This window comes from Lissotriton vulgaris, chromosome 10, assembly GCF_964263255.1.
Source record: "Lissotriton vulgaris chromosome 10, aLisVul1.2, whole genome shotgun sequence".
In the NCBI taxonomy this organism is placed as follows: domain Eukaryota; kingdom Metazoa; phylum Chordata; class Amphibia; order Caudata; family Salamandridae; genus Lissotriton; species Lissotriton vulgaris.
The window spans coordinates 421,372,984-421,400,980 of NC_141698.1; the positions used below are offsets into that span (position 1 = coordinate 421,372,984).

At 47.3% G+C, this 27,997-nt stretch overlaps 1 protein-coding gene across 7 annotated transcripts in view; it reads left to right on the forward strand.

Annotated features, from left to right (window-relative positions):
• Window positions 1–27,997, forward strand: part of LOC147685342 (uncharacterized) — an 873,295-nt gene that overhangs the window by 214,747 nt on the left and 630,551 nt on the right. For 6 of the 7 annotated variants that reach the window (XM_086939630.1, XM_086939626.1, XM_086939627.1 and 3 more), the window contains exons 3-4: window positions 26,768–26,836; window positions 27,541–27,609. In XM_086939630.1, coding sequence (XP_086795756.1) covers window positions 26,768–26,836; window positions 27,541–27,609 — 138 coding nt within the window. The remainder of the gene's footprint in view (window positions 1–26,767; window positions 26,837–27,540; window positions 27,610–27,997) is intronic. The other variant, XM_086939629.1, reaches the window with a different exon arrangement.

Below are 27,997 nucleotides of genomic sequence, written 5' to 3' on the forward strand. Positions count from 1 at the left end.
TACCCAGCACACACATCCCCATACCCACCATTCTTACAAACCCTCTGAGGCTCCCAACACTCAATAACAGAGGTTCCGTCCCTAACAACCTCAGAAAAGTTCCCCTCACTCTAGAAAGCTCGACCACCCCTCTCTCTCCCAAACTCAAATGCATCCTACTCAACTGCAGATCGGCCCAGAGACACTCCTCCGACATCGCAGATCTCGTCTCAGATAGGGATCTGGACCTAGCCATTCTAACAGAAACTTGGCTCACTGAAACCTCTACTCCGATTATGGACATACTAGTCCCCCCCAACTATCACATCATCAGGTTAGACAGGTCTTCAGACAAGACGGGCGGGGGAATTGCATGCATCTTTAAAAGCAACCTCTCCGTTACTAAAGTCACCTCCCCCTCCCTCTCCTCCTGTGAACTCCTCTGCCTCGACATTACCAGCGAGGCCAAACAAGTTTGTGCTCTACATCTCATCTATCATCCGCCTGGTGACAATCTCATATTCACCCAACAACTCATGGACATGATCACTTCCAATGCCGGTCGGCAGACCACCCAAGTCTACCTGGGTGACTTCAATCTCCACTGGAACGACCAGAAAGACACAGTGGTAAACAGTCTCAAAACCTTCCTTAATGCACTTGACCTCACCCAAATATGCGATAGACCAACACACGACAAAGGCGCGATACTTGATCTCATCATTGCCAAAGAGAATTCTACACAACTGGAGACGATTCTACCCTGCGACTGGTCAGATCACCACATCATCACCTTCTATATCAATGAAAAAGTTAAACCTAACCCGACACAACCAATCAAATCCAAAATATGGAAAAGGGACATGAAGAACCTCAACGCCACTACTCTGCCTCCCCACATCGGCAATCTGCTCCTTCCCCCTTCAGGTGCCGCAGATGTTCAATCACTGACTGACCACTACCTTGAATCTATGAATACATTAGTCAATGAAGTCGCCCCACTGCAACTGAAGAGAGTCTCCACCAAAACTTCCAACCCCTGGTATGATGATAGACTCAATGACGATAGGCGTTCGATGCGAATGGCAGAGCGCACTTGGAGAGCGGACCCCTCAGCACTGCACCTCAAAAGGCTCAAAAACAAGAGAAATGCCTACTTCAGGATAATAAAGCGCACAAAACGGGACTTCTTCAGCCGCCAATTGGACCAAGCAAAAAACAGGCCAAGAAAACTCTTCGAACTAATCAAAACCCAAACAAAAGCACAACCCCTACAATCAAGTAGCACAACAAGCGACACCCCACACTGTGAAGACTTCTCTGCTTTCTTTAAGCTAAAGACTGACAACATAAGAAACGACCTCATCATGGATGTAAGCCGATTCCCCAACCACACAAGAATGGCTAACACTCAACCTAAAAACATGGCTTCCTGGCAGTACTTCGATACCTACTCGGAAGAAACAATACACAAATTGTTCTGCACCTTAAAGCCCTCTAACCACCACACAGACCCTCTACCTGCTAATGCCGTAAAAGACTTCATCCCCCTGCTCCTCCCTCTCTGGACCAAAATCATCAACTGCTCCCTGCAACAAGGCCTCATTCCGGACTCCCTCAAGGTGGGGCAAGTCACTCCTATACTCAAGAAACCTACAGCTGATCCAACTGACCTAAACAATTACCGACCCATCACCAATATTCCCACCCTGGCCAAACTGCTGGAGAAATGTGTCCAACTCCAACTAACAAGACACATTGACCAATTTGACCTCCTCAATTCTCATCAATCAGGATTCAGAGCGAAACATAGCACGGAAACAGCTATGACACACATAATTGATGACGCCCTCCAAATTCTTGACCGCAATGAGTCCTGTCTCCTCATCCTTCTTGACCTCTCGTCAGCATTTGACACGGTCAAACATGAGAACCTGCTGGAACTGCTAAGCACTAGAATGGGTCTATCGGGAACGGTTCTCAAATGGTTCTCGTCCTTCCTACACAACCGATCTCAGAAGTTCAAGATCGATAATGTGCTATCTGCACCCGTGCCTGCGGATCTAGGTGTTCCACAAGGATCCTCCCTCTCCCCCACTTTGTTCAACCTCGTCATGGAACCGCTCGCCACCTTGCTCCAAGCTTCTAATGTCCAATTCCATATGTACGCCGACGACACACAACTGTACCTAAAGCTTCAATCTCCGGAAGATATCAAACATCTGAACTCCACGCTTATCAACACTCAATCTTGGCTAGCCGATAATCACCTCAAACTAAATGCTCTGAAAACTGAGTTCCTTCTCATCTCACCCCCGGCGAAAATTTCCACCACCCAAACATGGCTCAACAACCTAACAGCACTTAATGTCCAACCCACCATCGTGGACTCAGCGAAATCTCTAGGCATCACACTGGACGCCAAGCTCAACATGCAGCAACACATCAGCAAAGCCACAAAAGCAGCCAATTTCCAAATAAACACACTGAGGAAAATCAAACCCTTCCTTCCAACTGAAGACTTTCGAACTGCTGTACAAGCGTTAGTCATCCCTCGAATCGACTACGGAATTGTGACCCTCAGTGGACTCCCGCTATCCACAACAGCACCCTTAAGAGCCTCCCTGAACGCTGCCGCAAGACTCATTACTGGCTCAAGAAAACATTCACATATTTCCCCAGATTTAAAGTCCCTTAAATGGCTGCCGTTTGAAGCCAGAATACAACTAAAAATTGCTGTTATGACACACGCGGCCGTGCACCACAATGCACCCAACTACCTCGCTCAAAAATTGTCCATATCAGGAGGTTCAAGGTCCAATAGAAGCTCAAAGAATCTACTCCTGAAACCCCGTAGATTCAGGAAAGAGAAAACCTACAAGCGCTCCTTCTCAGGAATGGCACCCAGGATCTGGAATGCGCTCCCGCCTGAAACTAGGCGTATCTCCTCCGCTGCACTCTTCAAGAAAGAGGTGAAAACCATCCTTCTGGCCAAGATCTCCTGAACATTATAGGTATTGGTTCAGAGACTCTACATTGCCTGGTATCAGTGCTCACCTTGTCCTTTGGCATTATACCTCTACCTGATGGTGACACTACTTCGCCTCATTCGTCCTACCGACCAATATATGAGATACATTGGTCACAGATTCACCCTCCCGATGCCCTCACTCAGTGCGCTCTCTATACTAAAACACTGTTATAAGCTTGCCACACACCCAAGGTGTACCTCAACACCTATATAATGTGATCCATGACTTGTGCAGTTTTATTACCTGTTCACCTGACTGTATATTGATTTGTTTATGTATGTTGTTTTCTTATTATCCTTCATGTTGTGACTACTACATTGCTCCCATTACCACTGTTCTTTCCTACTGCCACTACCCTGCCATTGTGAAGCGCTCTGATATCTGTAAGGATCTTGTTCGCGCTATATAAAACTTTGAATAAATAAATAAATAAATAATAAAAAATGCACTTATTTGCATTTTTCAAAGTGCCATGTGGCCACATGTGCACACATGTACATTTCAGGGGTGCAACAAGGTGTCCTTTTGGGACCCTGGCACCCTAGGAATTGCATTCTCAATTTGCGATTCTCTAATTGAGAATCGCAAATTGAGAATGTCTTCCCATTTATTCCTATGGACTTCTAGGCCCATAGGAATATGTAGGATTTGCAAAATTATTTGCAAATCCTACATACATATTGTTTGCTAATCTCAAATAGCAATTCTCTAAAAATTGCTATTTGAGAATCGCAAATGTATCCTTTGATACATATGCCCCAGTGTGTGCTCGGTCTCAGGATCGAAACACATTCTTCTGTACTCCTTTGTGTAGTGGCATCAGCCTGAAAAATTCCATTCTGGGTGTGCCTTTATTCGTTCTGAATCGTACATAATGTATCTCCATGTTTGCTGATGTCAGTCCCTCTGCGGCAATCCTAGAGACTGGGCAGACTGGTCTCCACTCGAGTGTATCTGAAAAAATATACTTGGTTTGTATTCTCTACTGTCTGACCAACTCTTCATTTGCATGGAAGGCTGAGAGGTGGTCTCACATGACCCGGATGACCCTAATCGGGGCACTTACTTCACATCATAGCATGCTTTCTCAGCCACAAGTAGGCGCAACAAATACTCACAGTGGTTTGGACACACAGACCCTATAACTATTAAGCCCACACTATTCACATATGAGCTGACTTCTCTAGGGAGTCGGATGAAAAGTGGAAGGGCTTCTTATCCCTTAGACCCTGTAAGAAGCTACTCTATGTTACAGTAGTCCCCTCTCTCTCTGCCTGGTATCAAATGCAACTTTGACCGTGTGCTGTAGTCCTGCTAACCAGGTCCTCAGCACCAGTGTACGTTTCCTAAAACTGTGCCATTGTTCCACAGTTGGCATCTCTTCAGGATCTCTGTAAATCCATAGTAGGTGTTACCTCAGGCCTTTAAACTAAAGCAGGTCCCCAAGGGCTGCAGCACAAATTGTGCCTCCCAAAGGGGCCCCTCACCAATGCCATGCAAATTGCCTTTGCAGCCTGCATGTGTTGTTGCAGAGAAAAATGAAGAGTTGACATGGCACACCCTTGTGTTTCATACCAGGCAAACTGCATGTGGTATAGGTAAGGTAAGTAAGCTCTACGGCAGGCCTTAAAGCCCTAAGGAAGGGTACACTGTATTTCATACGTGGGCATATTTGCGTGAGTTAATGTGTCCCTGTGATATCTAAGCAGAACCTTAGATATTAAAGTGCATGGGGAAGCCATGAAGAGTACATTGTCTGGACGCTCATGATTACGAGTTCCCCGGCTACATGATGTCTTCACTGTACCCCAAGGTGTTTAGTAGCGAATTCTCTTGCCTAAATAAACTCAAACTGATGCCAGTGGTGGATTTCTTAAACAATGCACCCAGAGGACACCTTAGAGTTACCCCCTGAAAACGTATCAACTATTAGTGTGTGGACTGACTGGTCTAGACAAACAACAATCATAGACAGGCTTTTGACCTCCTGAGGTGAGAGCCTTCATTCTCAGAGGCCAGGAACAAAGCCTTCTCTAGGTGGAGGTGTTCACGCCTCCTCAACACAGGATATGCATTCCGGGGCGGGACCCTTCAAAGTTCCTGCCACCTTTGTTATGCAACCCCTGCCTCTCCAGATAGTGTAATGCCCGCCTCCTGTTCTGTTCCCAATTTTTGGTTGCAAGACAAGTGGGAACATTTGTAAGATTAGGCGGTGTGCCCACATTCAGACAGCACCACCCCTATGGTGGACCAGCTGATGTGGATCCCACTTTTCAGATTCCTCTGTCTTGTTCTGGATGGAATTTAGCATTCTAGTGTTAGGATTATGCCCACTTCCCACACAAAGAGGTCATATAAACGGTGTTAACACCCTAAATGTAAATAGCCCATTGGCTACTACCTGTCACTCCCCTTAAACCCCCCTATATTCACTATTTAAGTTGCACCTCTCTACCCAAGAACTAAGATTTGATGGATCAAGAGACGACAAAGATTCACTGCCTGGTGAGAACTGCAGCAGATCTGTAGACTTTTGGTGCGAAACCCTGCCAGTCTTCAGCCCGCTCTCAACAATCTCAACAGGATGACTCGCCCTGTGAGCAGGAGAACTACAAAAACCCTGGGTAACCTGCCAGCACTTTGAAAGTCACCTACATTCTCCATTGGAATAGAAGAGCCACTCTCCTGCCATCCACAGGCACCTAAGCAGAGTTCTGCCCATCACCTTGCAGACCTCTGAGCTGACCGATGCTGTAGATGACCAGGAGAAGGTAATCATGCTCTAGAAGGTCAGATATGTTTCCCCACCAAGAGTGAAAACACCAGGACCAACCGGAGCAGTGCAGGGCAAACCCGCAGTGTACGGGATGCCCTCTCCCGCCCCGGCCCTACCAGCTCCTCCTCCCCAAAAACTTATCACAGACTATTTTTGCACTTTGCCCTAAATCACAGTATCCTTGGTTTTTTAAACCTGTCACATGACTACAACAGTAACTACAAGACCGATTCATCAGTAATATGTGTATGAATTGAAATTTGATGGTTTGCTTTGTTTTGTTTTTAACGTGGTAACAGTGCTATGATGACATTTTACTGCAATGGTTTTAATTAACTGTGCTAATTTAATAAACAAACAGTGTACCGGACACCCTGCACCAAACACCAACATTAAGATTACAGTACAGATTACCACTGCACCAGGAGCAGGCAGCCATTGAGGGACATTGGAATCACTGGGACCCACTTTGTTAGTGGTCCTGTGAGATGTTTGTCCCTAACTGTGAACTTTGCACACCCAGCCCAGCCAACCTAACCACTCTGCACCCGAGACGTCCGGCCTGATTCCCGAATCTGGCTTTGTCCCTTTGCTCTAACACTTTTCTTGACCCAAGCCTCCATTTAGGAGCTCACTGACTTACACCCAAGCCCCCCCTGTGCAGCCAGTTTTTGAGTGGCCATAGCGCACCTGCTACCAACTTCACCACACCCTGCTCCAGGGAGAACACGTGCAGTTCCAGAAGAACGGTTGGTAGTACTTTGGACCTTGGCCCACCATAGCTCTGAACCCTAAAGGTGAACCCCTGGAATCGACTATAACTACCTTTAGGCATTTCTGACCTTTCCTTCCATTGCATTGTGCTTAAAGGTGAACACATTTAAAAGCTTCACTTGCCTGTATGAATTGCTATTGAAAACAGTATTTACCTTTTAACAAAGTTCTTAGTTTTGAAACATATATCAAAAGGAGTGTTATTTTTTCATTTGGTCTCTGATTTATTCTTTGAGTGTGTGTCTCACGTATTGGCTCTGTGAGTGCAACAAATGCTTAGCTCTACCCTCTAAATGCATAGCACTACCCTCTAATAAGCCTAATCTATCACACATGCTACCACAAAAGAGATCGTTAGTATTATATACTTTAGCCTCTGTAAACCAATTGGAGACCCACTGGTCTCTCTGCAAAGTGTAGCAATCAATTGAGGGTTGTATAGCATGACTACACACCCGTGAGGGTCTCAAGGCGCTGAGGGGGCGATGGGGGATGCTGGGCCATCTGGGCACTGGGGTTCAGTAGAAGAGCCAGGTGGTGAGATCCTTCCTGAATTGGGTCAGTGACGGAGATTGCCTGAGGTGGAGAGGCAGGGTATTCCAAGTCTTGAAGGTGAGGTAGGAGAAGGATCCTCCTCCGCTCCTAATCTTGCGGATCCAGTGGAAGGTGGCCAGGGCCAGTTGGGTGGAGTGTAGGTGTCTGGTGGGTACATGGAATGAGAGGCAGTGGTTCATAAATGCTTGTCCTGCATCATTGAGGGATTTGTAGGTGTGTGTCAGGAATTTGAAAATAACTATTTTGTTGACCGGGAGCCAGTGGGGTTCTCGCAGGTGTTTGGTGATGTGGGCTGTGGTGGGGGATGTTGAGGACCAGTCTGGCTGTGGCATTTTGATTGTTCAGTAGTTTCATGAGGAGTTTCTGGATGACGCTGATGTAAAATGCGTTGGCGTAGTCGAGTCTGCTGCTGATGAGTGTGTGGGTGATCATCTCTCTGGATTCAGTGGGGATCCATATGAAGGTCTTTCGAAGCAAGCGAAGTGCGTGGAGGCATGATGTGAAAACAGCAATGATCTGGTGGTTCATTGTGAGTGAAAAGTTCATTATGATGCCAAGGTTTTGTGTATGGTCTGTGGATGTGAATGTGTTCCTAGCGTGGCAGGCCATGAGGAATTACCCCAAGCTGAGGGGGTAGGTCCCATGATGAGTACTTCGGTCATGTCAGAGTTGAGTTCGAACAACTTTTGAAAGTGGGGCGACATGTCACCCCAACCAATCGCACAGCTTAAATGATGCCACCATGGCACTTGTGTATTACCAGCTTTTTTAATCACAATGCTCCTTGTATTCAATCTTTTTCAACCTTCTTTCACTTTTTATCAACAGTAATATCAATCCACACGCGGAATGAGAAGTGCCAAATTTTTCAAGTTTCTGGTGCTCAAACTGTGTCCATCCGGACCTTCTGAAAGAACACGCTATTGCAGAATTCATTTGAAGCAGCGTTTATTAGATTAAAAAACCCAATGCATTTTGGGCGGCACTCGCCCTTCGTCGGGGGTCACTGGAAATAAACAATAAAACAATCACTATTTATCATTTAAAATCATGTCATACCATTGCTAATTCTTGTTCAGTTTCAGTCACAGCCAACAGAAAGTGTGGCCCAAAAACATTTGTACGTAATTATACTCATTATCTCAACATCGTGGCAAGTCAAACATTTCCCGCAAAGCGCGCCAATGTCTTTCTAGAGAAAATCATGCTGAAAACATAATTCCCAGCTCACCCTTTTCTTCTGCTACGATCATTTATCTCTAATTCATGCCAGGCTGTGTGTGTAAGTCATTTCTTATCAAACTCCCCTCTGTTCCTCTTTCTGCTTCTCCACCCCACTTTTTCCGTAACGATCAGTGTACAGCATGTCATTTTATGTAATCTAACAATCCTTCATTAGCCTCATCCATTTCATCATAAATAATACGTGTTAATACATGCTCTAACATTTAGTGCTGCTATTTTTATCATCACTGAATTATTAACTCTGTTTTTACCCCTTAGCTAACATCTCCCTGGTACCATTTTTAACGTACCTGCTTCAGAGTGTTTACAATCTCACCTCTTGACTTGCATTCGAACAAGAGAGGTACACACACTTTATTCCTCCCACCTTTAACGAGTCACACTTTTCCCTGCTACCTCCCCATTGGCTGACCAGATTATTTACTCGCCTTAGTAGTAACGTGACCTCCTTCACTAATTACTTCTATGTGAACGGACTCAATTTCCCATAATCCAACTTGTTTGTGGCGACACTGATACAAAAAACAACTGAACGACCATAATCACTTAATCAGTTAACAATAATATTTCAATACATGTGAACAGTTAATGCGTGTTTTAAACTTCATGTCCTTATCAATTAAACGTCAACTTTCAAAACGAACCTCGATGTTTTGCCGTCCGTGTGGATTAGTCCATTATCCTTTATTATGCTGCCTTTCACCTTCATTATTTATCAACGGGTGCAATCCCAGTGCAGGGCAATAGGTATAAATGTTCAAATGTAGGAGTAGGATGCACACCTTCGTGTCTGTTATTTTTCAACAATTTATCCAACTGTTATTACAAGATTGCGTGCAGATTGGAATGGTGCCCAGACCAAAAGACACCTAACTGTATGAACAACTTTTGGAAGTGGGGCGACATCTCACCCCAACCAATCGCACAGCTTAAATGATGCCACCATGGTACTCGTGTATTACCAACTTTTTTAATCACAATGCTCCTTGTATTTAATCTTTTTCAGCCTTCTTTCACTTTTTAGCAACAGTAATATCAATCCACACGCGGAATGAGAAGTGCCAAATTTTTTAAGTTTCTGGTGCTCAAACTGTGTCCATCCAGACCTTCTGAAAGAACACGACTATTGCAGAATTCATTTGAAGCAGCGTTTATTAGATTAAAAAACCCATTGCGGGGGGCGTGGCTAGCAGCCGGCGATGGAGGCAGCCTAAAAGAAGAGCTCCGTGTTTGAGGCGGCTCCCGGATCAATCCGATCATCTATCCGTTTTTAAAACTTCCCGGGCGGGAAGGCACAGAAGCCTAGGACCAAGCGGCAGCGATCCGGACAAGCAGGACCTCAATCCGAGGTCGGGTAGTACGGTTCTGGCAGTGCCCAGGGGGGGCCTGCGCGCAGCGACCAGACCGGGGACCACAGTGAGCGGCAAGACGGGGAGGAAGTGGCCCGTCTCGGGCACCGAACCACCGGAAGTGCCCGGCTGCGGAGAGCGGCGGCAATAAACTGACCGGAGCACCCGGCCGCCATCACCGGACATCAGAAGCCCGAGAATCCTGGCATGGGGCACGTCGGAGGTGAGGGAGAAACAATCCCGGGCGCCCGGCGAGGGCAAAGGCCGGCGCACAGTGCGGCGAAATCCAGGCCGGCGGCCACCATCTTGGCCGGCGGCGACAGGAGCGCTGGGGAAGGAGACCGGGGATCCGCGCTGCTAACTAGACCGTGCAGCAACTCCCCCCCGCCGCCCGAGGACGCACTGAGCGGCGAATTGCCTTCGATTTAGTTCACAGCTTAGTTCATGTCAAAATGCACATTTGAAATCTTGTGTACAAGTTACAACGGAGGTGGTAGCAGCCAGCTAGTACTTAATTGTAACTTTGGAAGCAACGTGGCTCTATATTCGACCAATGAGGGGGTGTTTCTACCTATTCATATTGCACAGTACGAGAGGAGAGCATAACGGAATGGGACATTTCTGCCAAGCTATTTGATGCAACGCAAACCGTGAACTATATAATCCTTAACCCCTGAAGCGCTGCGTCTACACGGGGCACTCGTCCTTTACCCGGTAGGGTCTGTCTGGCATCAGCCCGGGGCCCCCCACCTACATCAGAGGCCCCGAGCAGTGGCTCCGGCGGCCACGAGAAGGAGGTGGCACACGTGGCAATTAAGGGGGGCAGTGACAATTCCCTCAGGGCGACACCGACCGGTCCCCTACCCCGCAAATTGGCCCGAGACCCTACTGGCAGCTTCACACCACCAAACAACGGAGACCCGGTCCAGCCTGGCACCATTACTAGACGCAACACCTAGAGCGCCCCTCAAAGACTGCACCTTACCCCTACACACCGAGTGGGCCCCGGGACCAACCCCTAATAGCTGTCTGAGGAGGTCAGGGAGGAACGGCCCCAGGTGGAACTTGGGGTGAAGCGACGACGCAACATCAGGTCGGCCCAAGGTACGCCGAAATGGCCAGCAAGGGGCCTAAAAACGTGGCGGCGCAATCACGCCTGGACCGGTTTGCGTATGAAAAGCCCGGCTCTTCCTCGCAGGAAGCCAAACCACAATCAAGCAAGACGGCCGACGTGCCCAGCGGCAAGAAGGCGACATTTGACGACGTCATGCGGGCCCTCACGCAGGTACAAGCCACGGTGGGGTCGATCTCAGCTGAGATTACGCTTATAAGGGCGGACTTTCATAAAATGACGGAGAAGGTGAACAACATGGAAGTGGTGACCAAATCCTTGGTTGAAGACGTGTCTGAACTGCAAATTAGCATGGAACGCATCTCAAAAGAAAATAAGGAACTGCGCGATAAGCTCGATGACCAGGAAGGGCGCTCAAGACGGAATAACATCCGTATAATAGGTGTGCCAGAATCGGAAGACACGAGGGCGATGGACCTATACGTGGAGAACCTGATCAAAGAGACTCTGAAGCCCAAAGGACTCTCAGCCTTCTTCACGGTGGAAAGGGCGCACCGGGTACCGGGAGGGCGCCATAAGACAGGCGCTAACCCCAGACCAATAATTGCGAGACTCTTCAATTTCAGGGATCGAGACGCCATCCTACAGGCGGCGAGGAACTCCCCTCCCATTAAGATCCAAAACGCGACACTGGCATTCTTTCCTGACTACACGGCCGAGGTTGCAAGGAGGAGGAGAACCTTCTTTGAAGTCAAAAAAGAACTGAGAGCAAGAGAAATCCCGTATTCAATGCTCTTCCCGGCCAAGCTTCGGGTCGTGGCTGATAACAAGACCTGGTTTTTTGATTCCCCGGAGGTGGCGCAAGATTGGTTAGAGGGATGGAGACCGGCGGGCCTCCCCCGTCGCTCCAACAGACAGAACAAGCACCGTACTGCTGGCTCTCGGCAGGGATCGCAAGCCGACGATGAAGACGCAGAGATACATTCTCCTTTGGCCGACCATCATGTGGACAGTGCTGACGGAGGGCTATGAATCACTGCTGTTGCCTGGATGAACCGATGAAAACGAAGAATGACAAGGCCGCTTGGACACTGGGCGGAAGGGCCTCCGCAGCTGAGGAAGGGGGCCGCCGACCACGGAGAAACCTTCACCCCAGCGAGCAAGTACTATGTTATGGGTTGGGATCAAGCACTCTGCTGAGTTGGGGGGGCGGGCAGTTTTGAGTCCGTTGAGCAGGGGGCCAGGGAGGGGGGGAGTTGGGGGTAGGATGGGGCTATGGATCTTAGTTTCTACACGGGGTCAAGATTGCTACGAAGGGGCACATGTACACAGAATGATAATGTCACGATGCTGCACGCAGAGTCGCTACACGGACCTACTGGTCCTCCATGCGCACGACTTCTCAGTCCGCATACCCGAACATGATGGGGGAGGGCACTGATGTAGGGCGGGCATCCCCGTTGAGCCTCATGTCCTGGAATGTGAGGGGTCTGGGCGACAAAATTAAGCGAGGGCTGGTCCTGCAAAGTATAAAAAGACTGAATCCCGCCCTGGTCCTACTACAGGAAACACATCTCACAGGCACGGCCACAAAGGCCCTAGACAGGAAGGGCTATAGCATGGTGGCCCACTCTGAGTTCACGATGGGGTCCCGGGGCACCGGGATACTAATTCACCGCTCGTCCAGGTTTATAATCCAATCAGTGGCACTGGACACACAGGGCCGCTTCGCAGCGGTGCATGGACAATGGGAGGGGAAACCACTTAACATAGTATCGGTATACATCCCGCCGGCACTGCACACTATAGCCTTCCCGGAACTAGGTAAATTCCTATTAGACCTTCCAGAGGGGGCCCTTGTCCTGGGCGGGGATTTTAATGCAGTGGCTCAAGACTCCCTAGACCGACACCCGATGCGCACACAAACACCGGCACACTCCAAATTGCAGGACTTCATGGAAGCACAGGGCTTAGTGGACATCTGGAGGCTACTCCACCCAGTAGACCGGCAATACACATACTACTCGGCAGTTCACGATAGCCTGTCATGGATTGACTATTTCCTGACGTTGGAAGGGGGTCTCCTCACTTTCACTGACGCTCAGATTGGACCGCGAGGGGTCTCCGACCACTCCCCGCTAACACTGACTCTCTCCAGTCAGGAACGGACCCATAGGCGAATCTTCCCTATCTACCCGGGTTACCTTGGGGAGCCTGACATAGCCAAGGCCTTGAAAAGAACTACACGATCTTACCTCACCGAAAATGTAGGTTCAGTGGCGTCGCCTACGACCCTGTGGGAGGCCTATAAAACTGTACTCCGCGGGCAGGCGATTTCAGTGATCGCGCAGCACAAGCACACACGGCGTCAGGAACTGATAGGTCTGGAGGGACAACTTGACAAGGCGACACAGGACCACGAAGGGAACCCAACTGGGGACACACAACACGCGCTCCGAATGGCCCAGCAGCGCCATACCGACTTTCTGCGCCGCAGAGTGAGGGAACATATGTCGGCAACTACGAGTAGGGTATACGACGTGGGCGACAAAGCAGGGAAACTCCTGGCATGGTTGGAGAAAGCACGGGGAGGTCAGAGGGCCATACTCCAGCTGAAAGACCCTAATGGCGAGATGCATACTAGTCCGGCAAGAATAGTGGAACTCCTGGAAGACCACTTCCACTCCGTGTACACCCCTGAGTATGAGGTCACGCGGGAGATGGCGGAGAGCTCGCTCATAGGAGTGCCGACCCGCACTATCACCCCCGACCAACGAGACGAGCTTGACTCCGACCTGACGGCGGAGGAAATACAGATAGCCATAACAGCATTACACCCGGGGAAAGCATTAGGCCCCAATGGTGTGCCGATAGAGTGGTACAAAATTATGTCCGAAACGCTGTCCACGCCATTGCTTGATATGTTCCAGGAGTGTCGAAAACAGGGGCGACTGCCTCCTGACCAACGCACGGCCACAATTATCGCGATACCCAAGCCCGGCAAACCCCCTGAGGACTGCGGATCGTACCGCCCGATCTCCCTCCTTAACGCTGAGAGTAAAATCCTGGCGAAACTGTTGGCCACCAGGCTCCTGCCTCACCTGACGCATTTGATACACCCGGACCAGTCGGGCTTCATGCCGCACCGGAGTACGGCGCTGAACCTGAGACGGCTGCACGGGGTGCTGGCCCGAGCCCCGCGGTTGGAAGAACCAGCGGCGGTACTGTCACTAGATGCCAAAATGGCGTTTGACATGGTGGAGTGGCGCTATCTCTTTGCGGTCCTGGAACACATGGGTATGGGCCCGACGTTCATATCATGGGTCAGGCTACTGTATACCGAACCCGTGGCGCAGGTAACCGCAAATGGCCACATATCAAGGGAATTTTCGCTGGCACGGGGCACGAGACAAGGGTGCCCACTCTCGCCACTACTGTTCGCCCTAGTATTGGAACCCCTAGCCACAGTTATCAGAACCACCCGGCTGCTGAAAGGCATACAATGGGGAGGCGGTTGGGAAGATAGAGTTTCCCTATACGCCGATGATATGCTCGTCTACCTCATGGACCTCACGAACAGCATCCCGGTCCTACTGGCACTGTGCGAAACCCACGGTACAGCCTCAGGTTATAAACTTAACTGGTCCAAGTCCATAATCTTCATGGTGCAGGGCGACCTGCCAGCGCTGCCTGAGGATTGCCAATTGCTCGTAGAACACATCTCCTTTAAGTACCTAGGGATACAGATCACGAGGGATCACTCAACCTTCATTGACCTGAATCTTAAACCCCAGTTGGACAGGCTGAAGGCGGATGTGCGCCACTGGAAAAATCTCCCCTTAACATTATTGGGTAGAGCAGCGCTCTTCAAGATGATGGCGCTGCCCCGCTTCCTCTATGTCCTGGAAAACACGCCGGCGATGGTCCCCGTATCATTCTTCCGCCAAGTGGCGGCACAATTATCCGGCCTTCTGTGGGGTGACAAACCGGCTAGGGTTGCGCAATTGAAGTTAACCAGGGACTGGTACAGTGGGGGGATAGCCCTCCCCAACCTCGAATTGTACAACTGGGCCACTCACCTCAAGGTGATCAACCAAGGGGTCCACGCCGCACATGACGACCCGGCATATCAGGTGGATAGGCACCAGCTGGGCACATCCACCCTTCTGGCCCCACTCTACAACAAAGGACTAGTGAGAAAGTTAGAGGGACCTACCAAACACACAGTAGCCATCTGGCACAAAGCGCAAAGACGGCTCGCATGGGAGGGAGTGATCACTAACCTCACGCCACTGTGGGACACCAAAGCCCTCGGCAACCTGCGCAGTTCAAAAGGGTTTGATCAATGGGATACCATTGGGATCTCCACGGTGGGCGACCTATGGACAAGGGATGGCGTGCTCTCCTTTGCGACCCTGAGGGAGCAATATAACCTAGAAGTGACCGAAACATACAGGTACATACAAATTAGGCACGCACTCTTGTCGGTGTTGGAACCAGGTGTGACGCTACCGGAATCAGCCCCGTTAGAGGACCGATTGCTTACGGACTACATGGAGTCCAGTGCAACCTCCCTCACTTACCGCAAACTGATGAACAACCTATCGGATCCCCTTGAAAGGCTGAAGGAATACTGGGAGGATGAGATAGGAGACCTAGATGAGGCAGACTGTAACGCGGCACTGGCATCGCCCAGGGAGGCGGGCATTTCCACCCGATTCAGGCTGGTCCACCTTGAAAACCACTACCCACTACAAACCAACGGCTAAGAACAATCTCCTCGACTTTTCTAGCTTTCACCCAAGACCGTTGAGAGAAAATCTGCCGTATGGACAATATCTCCGTATACGGAGAAACTGCACGGACATCAAAGACTACAAATCTCAGGCCTCCGACTTGACAAAGAAACTACAAAAACGTGGCTATCCAAAAAAGATCCTGGATAAAGGTAATAAACGCGCCAGGAACCAACCACGAGAGGCCTTACTGGAGGATAACGCCAGAACTCAGACTGAAATACCCTTAACGTGCGTAACAACATACAGCACCATCTCAGACGCGATGAAGAAATCGGTCAACAAACACTGGAGAATCATAAACAGCAATAAAAGAAACTGGGAAAAACCATTGTTCTCTTTTAAGAAAGGCACGAGCCTTAAAGACTCTTTGGTTCATACACGCCCCAAGGTCGATACCTCCACCTCCGGTCCAAGATCCATCACTGAGGCGTGGGGTCTGCCACCCGTGACAGGGCACTTCCCATGTGCCAATTGCAGTGTCTGCCATCTCACCACGCACACCAAGGAACTGTCCCTCGAACCGGGGAAAACATGGACTCAGAAGAACCATACAAATTGCAACTCGACTAACGTCGTTTATATGATAACATGTCCTTGTTCCAAAAAATACATCGGGATGACAACACGCAAAATCAGACAAAGAATCTGTGAGCATCGCAGTAACATAAGGTGTCATAAATCTGCGACCAAAATGAGCGAACATTTTTTGCGGCAACACCATACGCCCAATGACCTCAGATGGACAATAATTGAGCAAGTAACCACGGAGAGAAATACCACTAACATTCTCTTCGAGAAAGAACAACGATGGGTCTATAGGTTGGGCACCCACATTAATGGGCTAAACGATCAGATCCCATGGTCATCTGTTCTGAAGAAATAAGCTGTCTTGGTTCAAAACATATATACACATATACCGTTCTGATGCTAGCAGCTCGGCCTCTCCATGTCCGTGAGTTTCTTCCCTTTCTCTCTTCTCTTCCCCCGTTTCCGTGTGCTCAGAGCTCACCCACACCTGACCCGTGTTAGACATTCGAACCAACCATGTCCGTGGTCTGACGTTCCAACTACCAGGCCTTCTGACACACGTCCACTTGGTCACCATAGCAACACGAGGGCTTGCATTCCAAGACTCGCTCTCGGACGGCTTTGTGATTGGGCACCCCCTACCCTCAGACACACCCACCTCCCCGGGTAGCTACGCCCAATTTCGCGCGCTTTACCTAGGAGAGAGTATTTCTATGCCATTCACTTGCCGAACACCCATCCACGGGGTCCGGTTCGAGGAGAGCGCTAGGTGCCAAGCGGGTGTTTGGCGTTGCGGGCGTAAGAATCCTTGCTTATACCACCAGGCTTTGCCTATCATTAAGCTAAGTATCCCTAGAACCGCACAGTTCGCTTAAATAACTTGTCCTTTCACTCCTGTAGGGTGTGCCATCGTCGCCACCACCCCCCTCCCGAGACCCATGAGGTGTGGATCTTTTAACACACAAGTGAGAAATTTGCCATTTTTATCATTTTTTATCTTTTTTAATCTGTAAACACTGGTTGAACCACTAGGGTCCAACATAGTCACTAGCCCAATTTTCTGGGCGCATTGATCGTCTTAGCACGAATGGTACGTCTGCATGTGTTGCGACCGTTCTTTGTGCTGATTAGCTGTATGCCCTGTTACAACCTGGCCTCCACCATTCCAGACGGTAACATACCAACTAACAAATTCACTGTGGGCACGCTTAACATCCTTAGTCCAAGCACAGAGCCGCATTTACAGTTGTAGCAAAAAGACGCTCCAGTCCACTTAGTAACCTTTACGTATTGTCTGTTCATGTGTGTTTGTCAATCTTTCACAGACCACAGGTTCGCACACTTTAGCTCGAACCCTCTTTTTTGGTTTGTTCTTTTTGCACCCTCTCTTTTTTTGACACATAGTCTGTGTTTTAACTTTCACGTCCTCTGGTCAGGGTAGGCCTTAGCGTGTCTATACCGCCGAGGTACACATTTACATGGTCCTGACGAATGCCCAGTAACACATGTACACTTAAAGGGCAGAAACATGTTGACCCCATTGTAAACCTTGAGGGGAAAACACCCAACACAATAGTTGGTAGATTTCCCATCACATACCTTTTAACTAATACCCAGCCAACCACGGAATAAAGTTTTTTGTATGGTACGTGCTGTCGGTATTTTTAATATTTTCCACTTTTTCACATTCTGTCACAAATAAACCCCGCTCCGCAGTAACCTGGCGTTGCAGCACACCGGGGAGACATTCGGTTTCTCCCGGTGGGCCCAATGATGAAGCATGTCACCACCCAGGGTGGTGAGTGAGGGCTTAAAAAGAATCCCTGGGAAATTCCTACGAAGGTAGATTCTGTCTCTGTGCTCGACACCTGTACCCTTCTGTGGGCACTCTTTTGTTGTTTATTACTACTTCGTGGGGGACCGAGAGTGTCCTTCCCCTCCCTCTCTCTCTCGTTGTTGTTATTATTCCAACTCAAAGTACTACATAGGGTATACTACACCCGCACTACACTATACAAAATACACAGAGCAGAACACCCGTATTGCCTGAGAAAATGTGGAGAGGAGGGTACACTGTTCCACACTATATGGACCTGCCCAATCATACAGGACTACTGGAGGCATGTCACACGCACGATCAGTCAAGCCCTCCAGAACCCGTTCGTGCCTGACCCCAGAATTTGTCTCCTGAATGTGTTGGGCCCAACGGATTTGTCATTGCATGCAAAGGGCTGGGTGGTCATTGGCGTAATGATGGCAAAGCGTGATATCGCGAAAAATTGGGGGGCACTGGAGGCACCGACACTGGCGCAATGGTGCAGGAATATGGACGTGCTCAGAGGGCAGTATATCAGCAGAGACATAATCCACATAAATGGAACAGAATTTGGGCACCATGGAATGTATACAGGGGGGACATTTGTGAGCCCTTGCCCGAGGAGGAGGATGGGGACAGCTCAGGGGACGATGAGGATCTGGAGTAAGGAAAGGGGGGGAGGAGGAAGGCCCAGATACACAGCATGGCCCCGGGATCTGGGGGACATAACTGGAGGAGAGAATGGTACTACCGGAGACTGTCCTTAGGGCTGCTGAAAGCCTATACACACACCAATGTTGCAATAGCCTACAGTTTAAGATCATGTACGGCAACCCTTGACGTAGCAAGTTTTATGTTGGGGGGGGGAAAAATAAAAAGTTGCTCTATTAATCGTAGACAGCCGAATGTTGACGCTGCTCTACAGAACGATTGATTGTCATTGTATACCATGTGATAGCAACAACAAAAATAAAATTAAAAAAAAAAAAAACCCATTGCATTTTGGGCGGCACTCGCCCTTCGTCGGGGGTCACTGGAAATAAACAATAAAACAATCACTATTTATCATTTAAAATCATGTCATACCATTGCTAATTCTTGTTCAGTTTCACTCGCAGCCAACAGAACGTGTCGCCCAAAAACATTTGCACGTAATTATGCTCATTATCTCAACATCATGACAAGTCAAACATTTCCCACAAAGCGCGCCAATGTCTTTCTGAGAAAATGATGCTGAAAACATAATTCCCAGCTCACCCTTTTCTTCTCCCACGATCTTTTATCTCTAATTCATGCCAGGCTGTGTGTAAGTCATTTCTTATCAAGTTGAGTTTGAGGCAGATGTCTCTCATCCAGGTGGCGACGGCCTTCATCCCATTGTTGAATTTGTTTGTGGCGGATATGGGTTCATTGGTGGGGTAGAGGGTCAGCTGGGTGTCTTCGGCGTAGGAGACGATGTTGAGTCTGTAGTTACTGATGATGCCTGCGAGTAGGGCTATGTAGACACTGAAGAGGGTGGGGTTCAGGGAGGAGCCCTGGGCACCCTCGCAACTGATCTCTTTGGTTTCCGAGAGGAACAGTGGTTGTCTGACTCGCTATGTTCGACCAGTTAGGAAGGAGTGAATCCAGTCTAGAGCCTTGTTGTGGATGCCGCGCCGCGGAGTCTCATAATAAGGGTGCGGTGGGAGATGGTGTTGAAGGCTGAAAGGTTCAGAAGTTTGAGGGCTGCTGTTTCGCTCCAGGTGAGAAGGAAGCGGATGCTGTCAGTGGCGGTGATGAGGGCAGTCCCTGTGCTGTGGATGCTTCAGAAGCCAGGTTGGAAGATGTCCAGGATATGGTTGTTTTAGATTAACTCAGAGAGTAGGGCATTGAAGGCCTTCTCGATGACCTTCGCAGCGAAGGGGAGCAGGGAGATAGGTTTGAAGTTCTTGAAGTTTGTCGGGTCATAGGATGGCTTCTTCAGCAGGGGGTTGATCTGGGAAGGTGGCGGTCTCGTTGGAGCAGTTGATGGTGTGGCGTAGGTCAGGGCAATGAAGGTTGTGGCTCTATGGAAGATGTGGTGCGGGAGTGGTCTGAGGGGGCTCTGGAGTGGTTGTTCTTCATGGTCTTGATTGTACCTTCCGTGGTCGTTGGGGTCCAGTTGAGCAAGATCTGTTGTAGGGGCGGTGTCATTGGGTGCGGTGGTGGTGGGCATGGTGGGAGGGTCTTGGGTGTCACAGCGGTTGCAGATCTGCCTGAGTTTGTTGCAGAGGTCTTGAGAGGGTGGGATGTCTGTGGTCTCACTGTTGGGTCTGGTAAACTCCTTGACAAAGGCAAAGAGTTATTTGCTGTTGTGTGTATTGGCATTGATTCTGTCTCTTAGTAGTTTTGAGGAGAAGGTTGTGTACGGTGACAGTAGCTTTGAAGGCTTGGTTGGCTTCTGGGATTTTGAAAAGCCTCCATTTCTTCTTGAGTCATCTACAGGTGCGTCTGGACTCCTGTAGGGCGGCAGTAAACGAGTTGGCTTTCTTGGAGTTTTGCTTGCTGGGGGCTTTCTTGAGGGGGTGCCAGAGTGTTGAAACATTTAGAGATTCATCAGTGGAGGTTACATGCTTAGGTGTTGGCATCTGTGGATGTCGGTGGTGAGTTTGTGCTAAGGGATGCGATGAGATGTTCTCCGGTGACCTTGTTCCAACTTCTGAAGGGGAGGTGGTGGGCGTGGTGGTGTACAGTGGGTTTGGTAAAAGCAAAATGGGTGCAGTGGTGGTCGGTCCAGAGGAGTTTGGAGGTGTGGCTGACAGTGACATTTTTGCTGATGGAGAAGACAGGGTCGATCGTGTGTCCTGCTGAGTGGGTAGGAGAAGTCTCAAGACTTTCATGAGCCACAGGAAGTAGTATCTTTCTTGACAGCCTCCAAGACCTGAGCATGGAAATGTCCCATTTAGCCTCCACATGGCTTCACTGGCCATGACCATGCCCTCATCTTGGACTCGGAGACAACCATTATGAGGGGTAGGCATCAGTACAGACCTCCCCGATTGCAAAGCGGAGAGCAAAAACTTACAAAGGCAGTGATAGCGCTGACTCAGGACAGGGGTCGTGATAAATCGCCCTCACTCCTGAAGACTGAGCCAACTAATGACTGATATACTCATAGACTGTTGCTACTTGATTGTATTTCCATTATTGGCAAATGCGTATTGCCTGTCTGTTTAGTATGTAAAGTTTACTGTTTAATGATGTTATCACTATTGCTCATCCAGGACGCAGTGAAGTCACTCCCGATGGTTATCATGCTGTGCCCTCTGGCCTGGCATTGCATGCTGGGGCCTGTAGCGCCAATACTGCAGGCAGGCAGAGTACTGGGATGAGATCCTGGACAAACTCAGCTGAGGTTCGATAAAGGTGAAGAATGTTGCCGGATCGGCACTAGACATCTCGGCACTGGGGTTCAGTCGAAGAGCCAGGTCAGTGACGGAGATTGCCCGAGGTGGGGAGGCAGGGTGTTCCAGGTCTTGATGGTAATGTAGGAGAAGGATCCTCCTCTCGTCCTGGTATCTTATCTCAACTAACACCAGAACCGATCAACATGGAAAATCATGCATAGCGGCCCTCAAAAACATTGGCCTTCTACACATTAAACAAACATTTTCTCCAGGAGCGACCAGCAGCTTTTACCAGACTGTCACATAAAACTAATGCAATTATGGACTATACTTTGGCAGATGCTGACTTCTTTCCAATGGTCACTCACTCACACAGAGGGCCCCTCTTGTGAATGACCTGCTAACACCCCCAGGGCGTTTAATTTAAAATGGCTTACATGGGCAGGGCCTGTGGTAAAGGCTTTATGGATTTTGTAAGCACGCACTTGACCTCAGGACAATTTTGCTATACACAGCACCCAACACTGGTCAGAGCTTGGGACATCCTGGCCACAGCTCTCATTTCTAACTTTCTATCAAATCCTACCCCAAATACTAACAACACTCGGATAGCGGAGGCCTGGTTTCCTATATCACTACTTCTGAAAAAAGGGAGCTCAACAGAGAGAACTGAAGACTTCTGAAATGAAACCCCTTGATCAACCAAGACATAAGCAAGAAACTGGAGTCTCTGAGGCAAGCCTACAGGAAGGCCACTTAGTCATCCAAAATATTCTACCAGACAAAAACATGCATAAATCTCCTTCACACGAGCAAAATGAAGAACAGCAAATTATTTTGGGCTGAAATGAAAGAAAAGGGAAATGGGTGTTATTGTAACAATAACACTGGCATTTCTGAGGCAGATTGGATAGCACACATACCAGCTGCCTATTCCTTGGACCTTCCCGACCATCCCACAAGGACTGTTTTGGAAAATCCAAGGCTCCCTGTGCAAAACACCTTATTAGAAGTTCCAAATTCAGAGCTCCGGGGCACCCTTAAGCAACTCAGATCTGAAGGGGTGCCAGGCCCAAATGGACTCTCCAAAGCGTTATTCAAACATGACCAACAATTCTGGGTTCTTCATCTTACCACATTGGCTTCCTCACCAACTCCATACCAGCACCCTAGAAAGACAGCATTTTGCACCCCATTTTCAAATCAGACTCACGGACCAACTCAGCAAACTACAGATTGATTGGACCTTATTGATGTTGAAGCAAAGATCTATGCCTCTAATCTTTTAGTAGACCCGAAAGCCTAGGTTTTTTCTGTAAACACTATCCCAAAAATGCAGATGTGCTTCAGGGCAGGCATGAGCATGATGACTAACCTCCTCACAGTCAACCTACTCATGGAAAGGGCAAAGGCCAAAAGCTCAAAACTCTTTGTCTGCCTCATGGACCTTAAAACAGCATCTGACAGGGTGCCAAGGGCCTGTCTTTGGGCCAAAATGGCCAGCTGGGTAGTTCCACCACAACTATTGGAAACTTTAATCAACCTGTACTCAAATCAATATTGGTAATGGCCACAGAACCATTTGCAAGATTCCGATTCACACAGGCGTAAAGCAGGGTTGTGTATTAGCCCCCTCTTTATTTAACATTTACATGACCGGCCTTGACAGCCAGGTATCGGAAGTGGCATGCGACCCTCCGAAACTAACAGAAAAACAACTCAGATGACTCCAATACGCCGATGACATTGTTCTATTAAGCCAAATCCCAATTGGACTCTAAGTGTTTAATTACCCACTTGGCATAAAGCACCCAAACATTATGGCTTGAATTAAATCACAACAAAACACAAGTGAAATGCTTCTCAGCCTATTGCAGGCACAGCTATCCTAGTTTCAAGTGGAAAGCCTCCAGAAAACCCTTATGTCTGGTTAAATCATACAATTACTTAGGTTTCTTAATGGCTGCCCGACTATCCTTCAGAGGGCACATCAGCCAAAAAGGAGCTCACGCCAACAAACTGTAGATTGCAGTCAAACTACTACAAAAAAAGATTGGTGATAAATCACATCACTATTTGTTACAGGTCATAGGAGCAAAATGTCTTTCATCACTATCATATGGCTCCGAATTGTTAATGGGAAGCGAAGCAACATCAATAAATCAACTCAAATCGACCATGTTTAAACACCTCTTCCAGCTTCCACAATACATATCCCAATCCCACGTGATATTGGAGTTTGGCCTGTTCCATCAAAGCCTGGACAAAATAACACCCTTATTAAATTCGGTTAGAAGCTAAGAGCTGAGCCACAAGCTCTTCTGGCTGGTCAGAATTGAGGAGGCAGAGTAATCACCAACACTCATGACCAACGGTCCTTCAGCAGGCCTTAAGTAACATAAACCTAGATGACATCAGGAGTAAAAAACTGGACTTCATTGTTTTCAAAAAGAACTCTAACAAAGCTGCAAACCTTCAATCTCAGACCAAAGATAAGGCAGACTTTGCCCAGAAATAGCATGCATTGGCAGTTCTGCACTCCTATGCTTTCTTGAGCCGGCAGCCATATCTGACGTCCTATATCTCAGCACCCACTCTCCTGAATGGTCACAGCATTTAGCTTTCAAGCAAGACCGCCAGGTTTCTGCTCCAAGTAGCAAGGCTACTTACACAGCAAAAACTGGTATCTTCGAATTAAAACTGATGAGTGTTTCTAGCCAGTAGCAGCCTTAGGGGCATATGTATGAAAATCCCTGTTTGCGATTTTCAAATAGCCATTTTTTGAGAATCGCTATTTGAGAATGGCAAAAAGTGATGTATTTCCGATTTCTTAGTATTCCATCATTGCGATTAGCAAATTGTGAAATCGCAATTAAGGAATACTTTCCCATTCATTTATATGGGCCAGGAGGCCCATAGCAATGAATGGGAAGTCATTCTCAATTTGCTATTCGCAATTTGAGAATAATTTCAGGGTGCAAGCGTGTCATAAGGACACCCTGATGCACCCCTGAAATGAACATGTGTGCACATGTGGCGCACATACATGCCCTAAGGGCATGTGTGTGTGCCACATGGCACCTTCACAAATGCCAAAAAGTGCTTTTGTGAAAGAAATCGCAAATTACCGCCAACTTGAAGTTGGTGGTAATTTGCGATTTCTTAAGTGAAATCGCAAAACTTGAGTGCTTCTTGCATAGCATTTAAGGAATCACATTTTGCGATTCCTTAAATGCTTACGCAAGGTCAAGGAATCGCAAATTTATTTTTGCTGTGAGATTTTCCTCATACATCCCGTTTTCCGATTTTTTTGTTGCAAACGCTGCTTTTTTGCGATTCACAGTGTATGCGACTAATAATTACGTTGATACATATGCCCCTTAGTCACATTACAAGCAAGACGAAACGAACATTATAAATTAAATTTTAATGTAACTAATTTATTTTTATGTGATTCACAGCTGCCTATGTTGCTGTGTTTTCACTTAAACATTTTATTGAAGCCACATTCATAGTTCATCATACGCCAAAATTTAAACTTTATTAATACTTGTATACATTGGAATGATTTTCATTAATTGACAATAAAGAATTTACTTTCAGTAATTGTTTTTTTACAGAATGTTAATTTTATCAGAAGATGTATGTTTTATTACCTTCTCCGTTTAGATTGCAAAATACTTTTTGGAGGGCAAATACATTAAAGGTAATACTCAATGCAGTTCTAATGAGGAGAAAAATCTAAGTGAGGAACTGTATGATAAAACAATCACTGGTATTTAGTGGTTGTTTCTCAAAACTGAGATGTGCATTGCAACTGAGTTTATCGATATTCTAGACAGTTTAGCTTAAATTTTTATTTTGCTGAATCTTTGTTTTCATGGTGCAGTCTTGGTATTAATAATGACTATGATATTTAATTTATATGTGGATTAAGTTGCCTTATGCTTTCGTATGTGCGTGTACTGAGTTGCACATCATAACCAAGGGGCCAAATACGAGGTCTGTCTGAAAGGCTCCAAATAGCATTCAGGTTGGCAGAATCCGATTCGGAACCCTTCTTTCCGACTGATTCAGAAAGCTTTCCGACCGACCGATTATGATAGTCGGAAAGTGTTTGGACTTTACGAGTGGGTTCTGACCGGCATTTGGAGGAACCAAGTCGGTCGGAGCTGACTCGTGCAGGTCTACGGACCTCGTTTCTGACCGACCTATTACGATGTTGGATTCGGACAGCCTTTCTGAGTTGGTTTGTCCAACACGGATCAGCTGTCGGAATTCGACTTTGGAGGTCTGAAGCAAGCCCCCCTTTACCCGGAGTCTTCTGAATGGAGTCCGTAGGGGTACCCATGCGACCCTTCTTTCCAACCATGCACAGTGTGGTAGGCACCAAGGGGTGCCCGCCACAGGGTGCACGATTTTCCCCACCTAACCCTTTCTTCAATGGGAGCCTGTGTATTCGGTCGGAACACAGGCTCTGATTGAATTCAATGGGAGCCCGACGGAACAGTGTTTGGAAGCATCATAATTGGTTGGTCGGATTCTGAATCTGATTTTGTCAAAACCATTCCAAGAAAGGTTCGGTTGGAATGCTTTCTGACTGACATCGTAATGAGTTCATTCATATTCTGGAAAATTTGGGTTACAATTACTATTTGATCTGATATTATGCCAGAAAGTGAAGAAAATAATCTAGACTCTCTGATGTTTATATGTAGAGAATATTACATGATTTATTTGTTGATTTTGCTATGCTTTAGAAAGCTTTAGAACATGAGAGCGTCATCAGTTGTGTAGTCATTGTTTGCATGATAATGCAGATGTCTGTCAATGTTTTGAGAAATGTGTGTTTTTGCTAATACTTGAAAAATGTCTTTTATGCAACAGTGTGTACTATAATAAATCAAATTTCAAATGCAATGTGCATCCAAAGAAAATGAAAAATATTCTATCTAAAATGTACTCTTATTTTACAGTACATTGTCATTACAGAGTAGATTTAACAAGACATTTATGAAGACAGAAAATCAAGTATTGTGGGACTGTGTAACTTTTTGCTGACAGGGTTCTGTGTTTAAAAGCCTTTATTTTCGAACACTGGGGATGAATCATTGGTAGATGCTTGCATCAAGCATGGCCCCCAAAGGTCATTTTGTCTGATGTGCTGATTAATTATCTAAGAGCAGTACTGCCATTGTGAAATCATATTATACAGCATTGAAGGAAAGAGACAATGTCTTGATACATTTTCTTATTTGTCTTATTTGTTTAGGAAAGCTCAGCACTGTGACTTATGGGAAATATTTCACAGTTATATCTCTTTTCTGTGAAATGCAAGCCTTGGAACCACTAGGAAACACTGAATAAAAATCTATGTGTGTGTGTGTGTTTACAGATGTAATGTGCTGTAGGAGTCAAGAATGCAACAATGCCTCTCATTCCTCTTAAACTGAGTTTGGTGTTTCTTTCCGCTGTAGGATTTGCACCCCAGCCACAACCTCAACCACCTCCTCCGTACTACCCTCCGGAAGGACCACCACAACAAGGTACCTGCCAAAACATGATTCTAGGAATCAAAATATTGGCTATTGTCAAATATCTTGGAAACACCATGCATCACTGAGCGTCTTGGCAAGGTAGGTGTTAAGTTGTGGTTACACAAGGGATCAGATGTCAAGAAGTTTGTAGGAGTGGATTTATTTCCAAGCTAATGATGGCAGAAGCAGCATAGGACAGCGACCAAGACCTTACAACATAACCCATCCTTCCATACACTCATTGCAAATCCCATCCTAAAATTACACGAATTACACCATCGAGATAACCTACCACACTCCTTCTCCATTACACTCATACAACAACGCACAAATGCCTAACTATCCCATACCAAAAGCAGTCTTTCTTCCCTTCAATAACTTTGATGAAACCAACCTGTTACACAATTGGGTACTATGCTGTGAGAGCTTACCTTCAACACAATCTTTCAATGCTAATTGAATAGATGTCTTGTTTAATGTTCTTGTTTGTATAGGGAGGCTAAACATCCGACACATAGCACCCTGACTTATGGGAAATAGTTCACAGTTAGACTTCAATTCTGTGACATACACGCTTTGAAACCACTGGCAAACACTGAATTTAAATCTATGCATGTGTGTGTGTGTGCAGATATGATGTGCTGCACAAGTAAATAATGCAAATATGCCTCTCTTTCCTCTTAAACTGAGCTTGGTGTTTCTTTCTGTTTTAGGATATGCACCCCAGCCACAACCTCAACCACCTGCTGCGTACTATCCTCCGCAAGGACCACCACACCCAGGTACCTGCCAAAATATGACTCTAGGATTCAAAATGTTGGCAATTGTCAAATTTTTTGGAACCACCATCATGCATCGCCCAGCGTCTTGTCAATGCAAGTGTTAAGTTGTGGTTACAAGAAGAATCAGATGCCAGGAAGTAGGTAAGAGCAGATTTATTTCTAAGTTGGTGATGACAAAAGCAGCATAGGACACAAGCCAGGACATTCCAGCATAATCCACACTCAAAACTGCAGCATGTTCTCTTCCTATCTCACCCCCACCCAACATTACAGCTTCCATACACTCATTCTAAATCCCCTCCTATAATTCCATTAGTCACACCATCAAGACAACCTATCACACTATCACACTCCTTCCCCATTACACACAGACAACAGCACACAAATA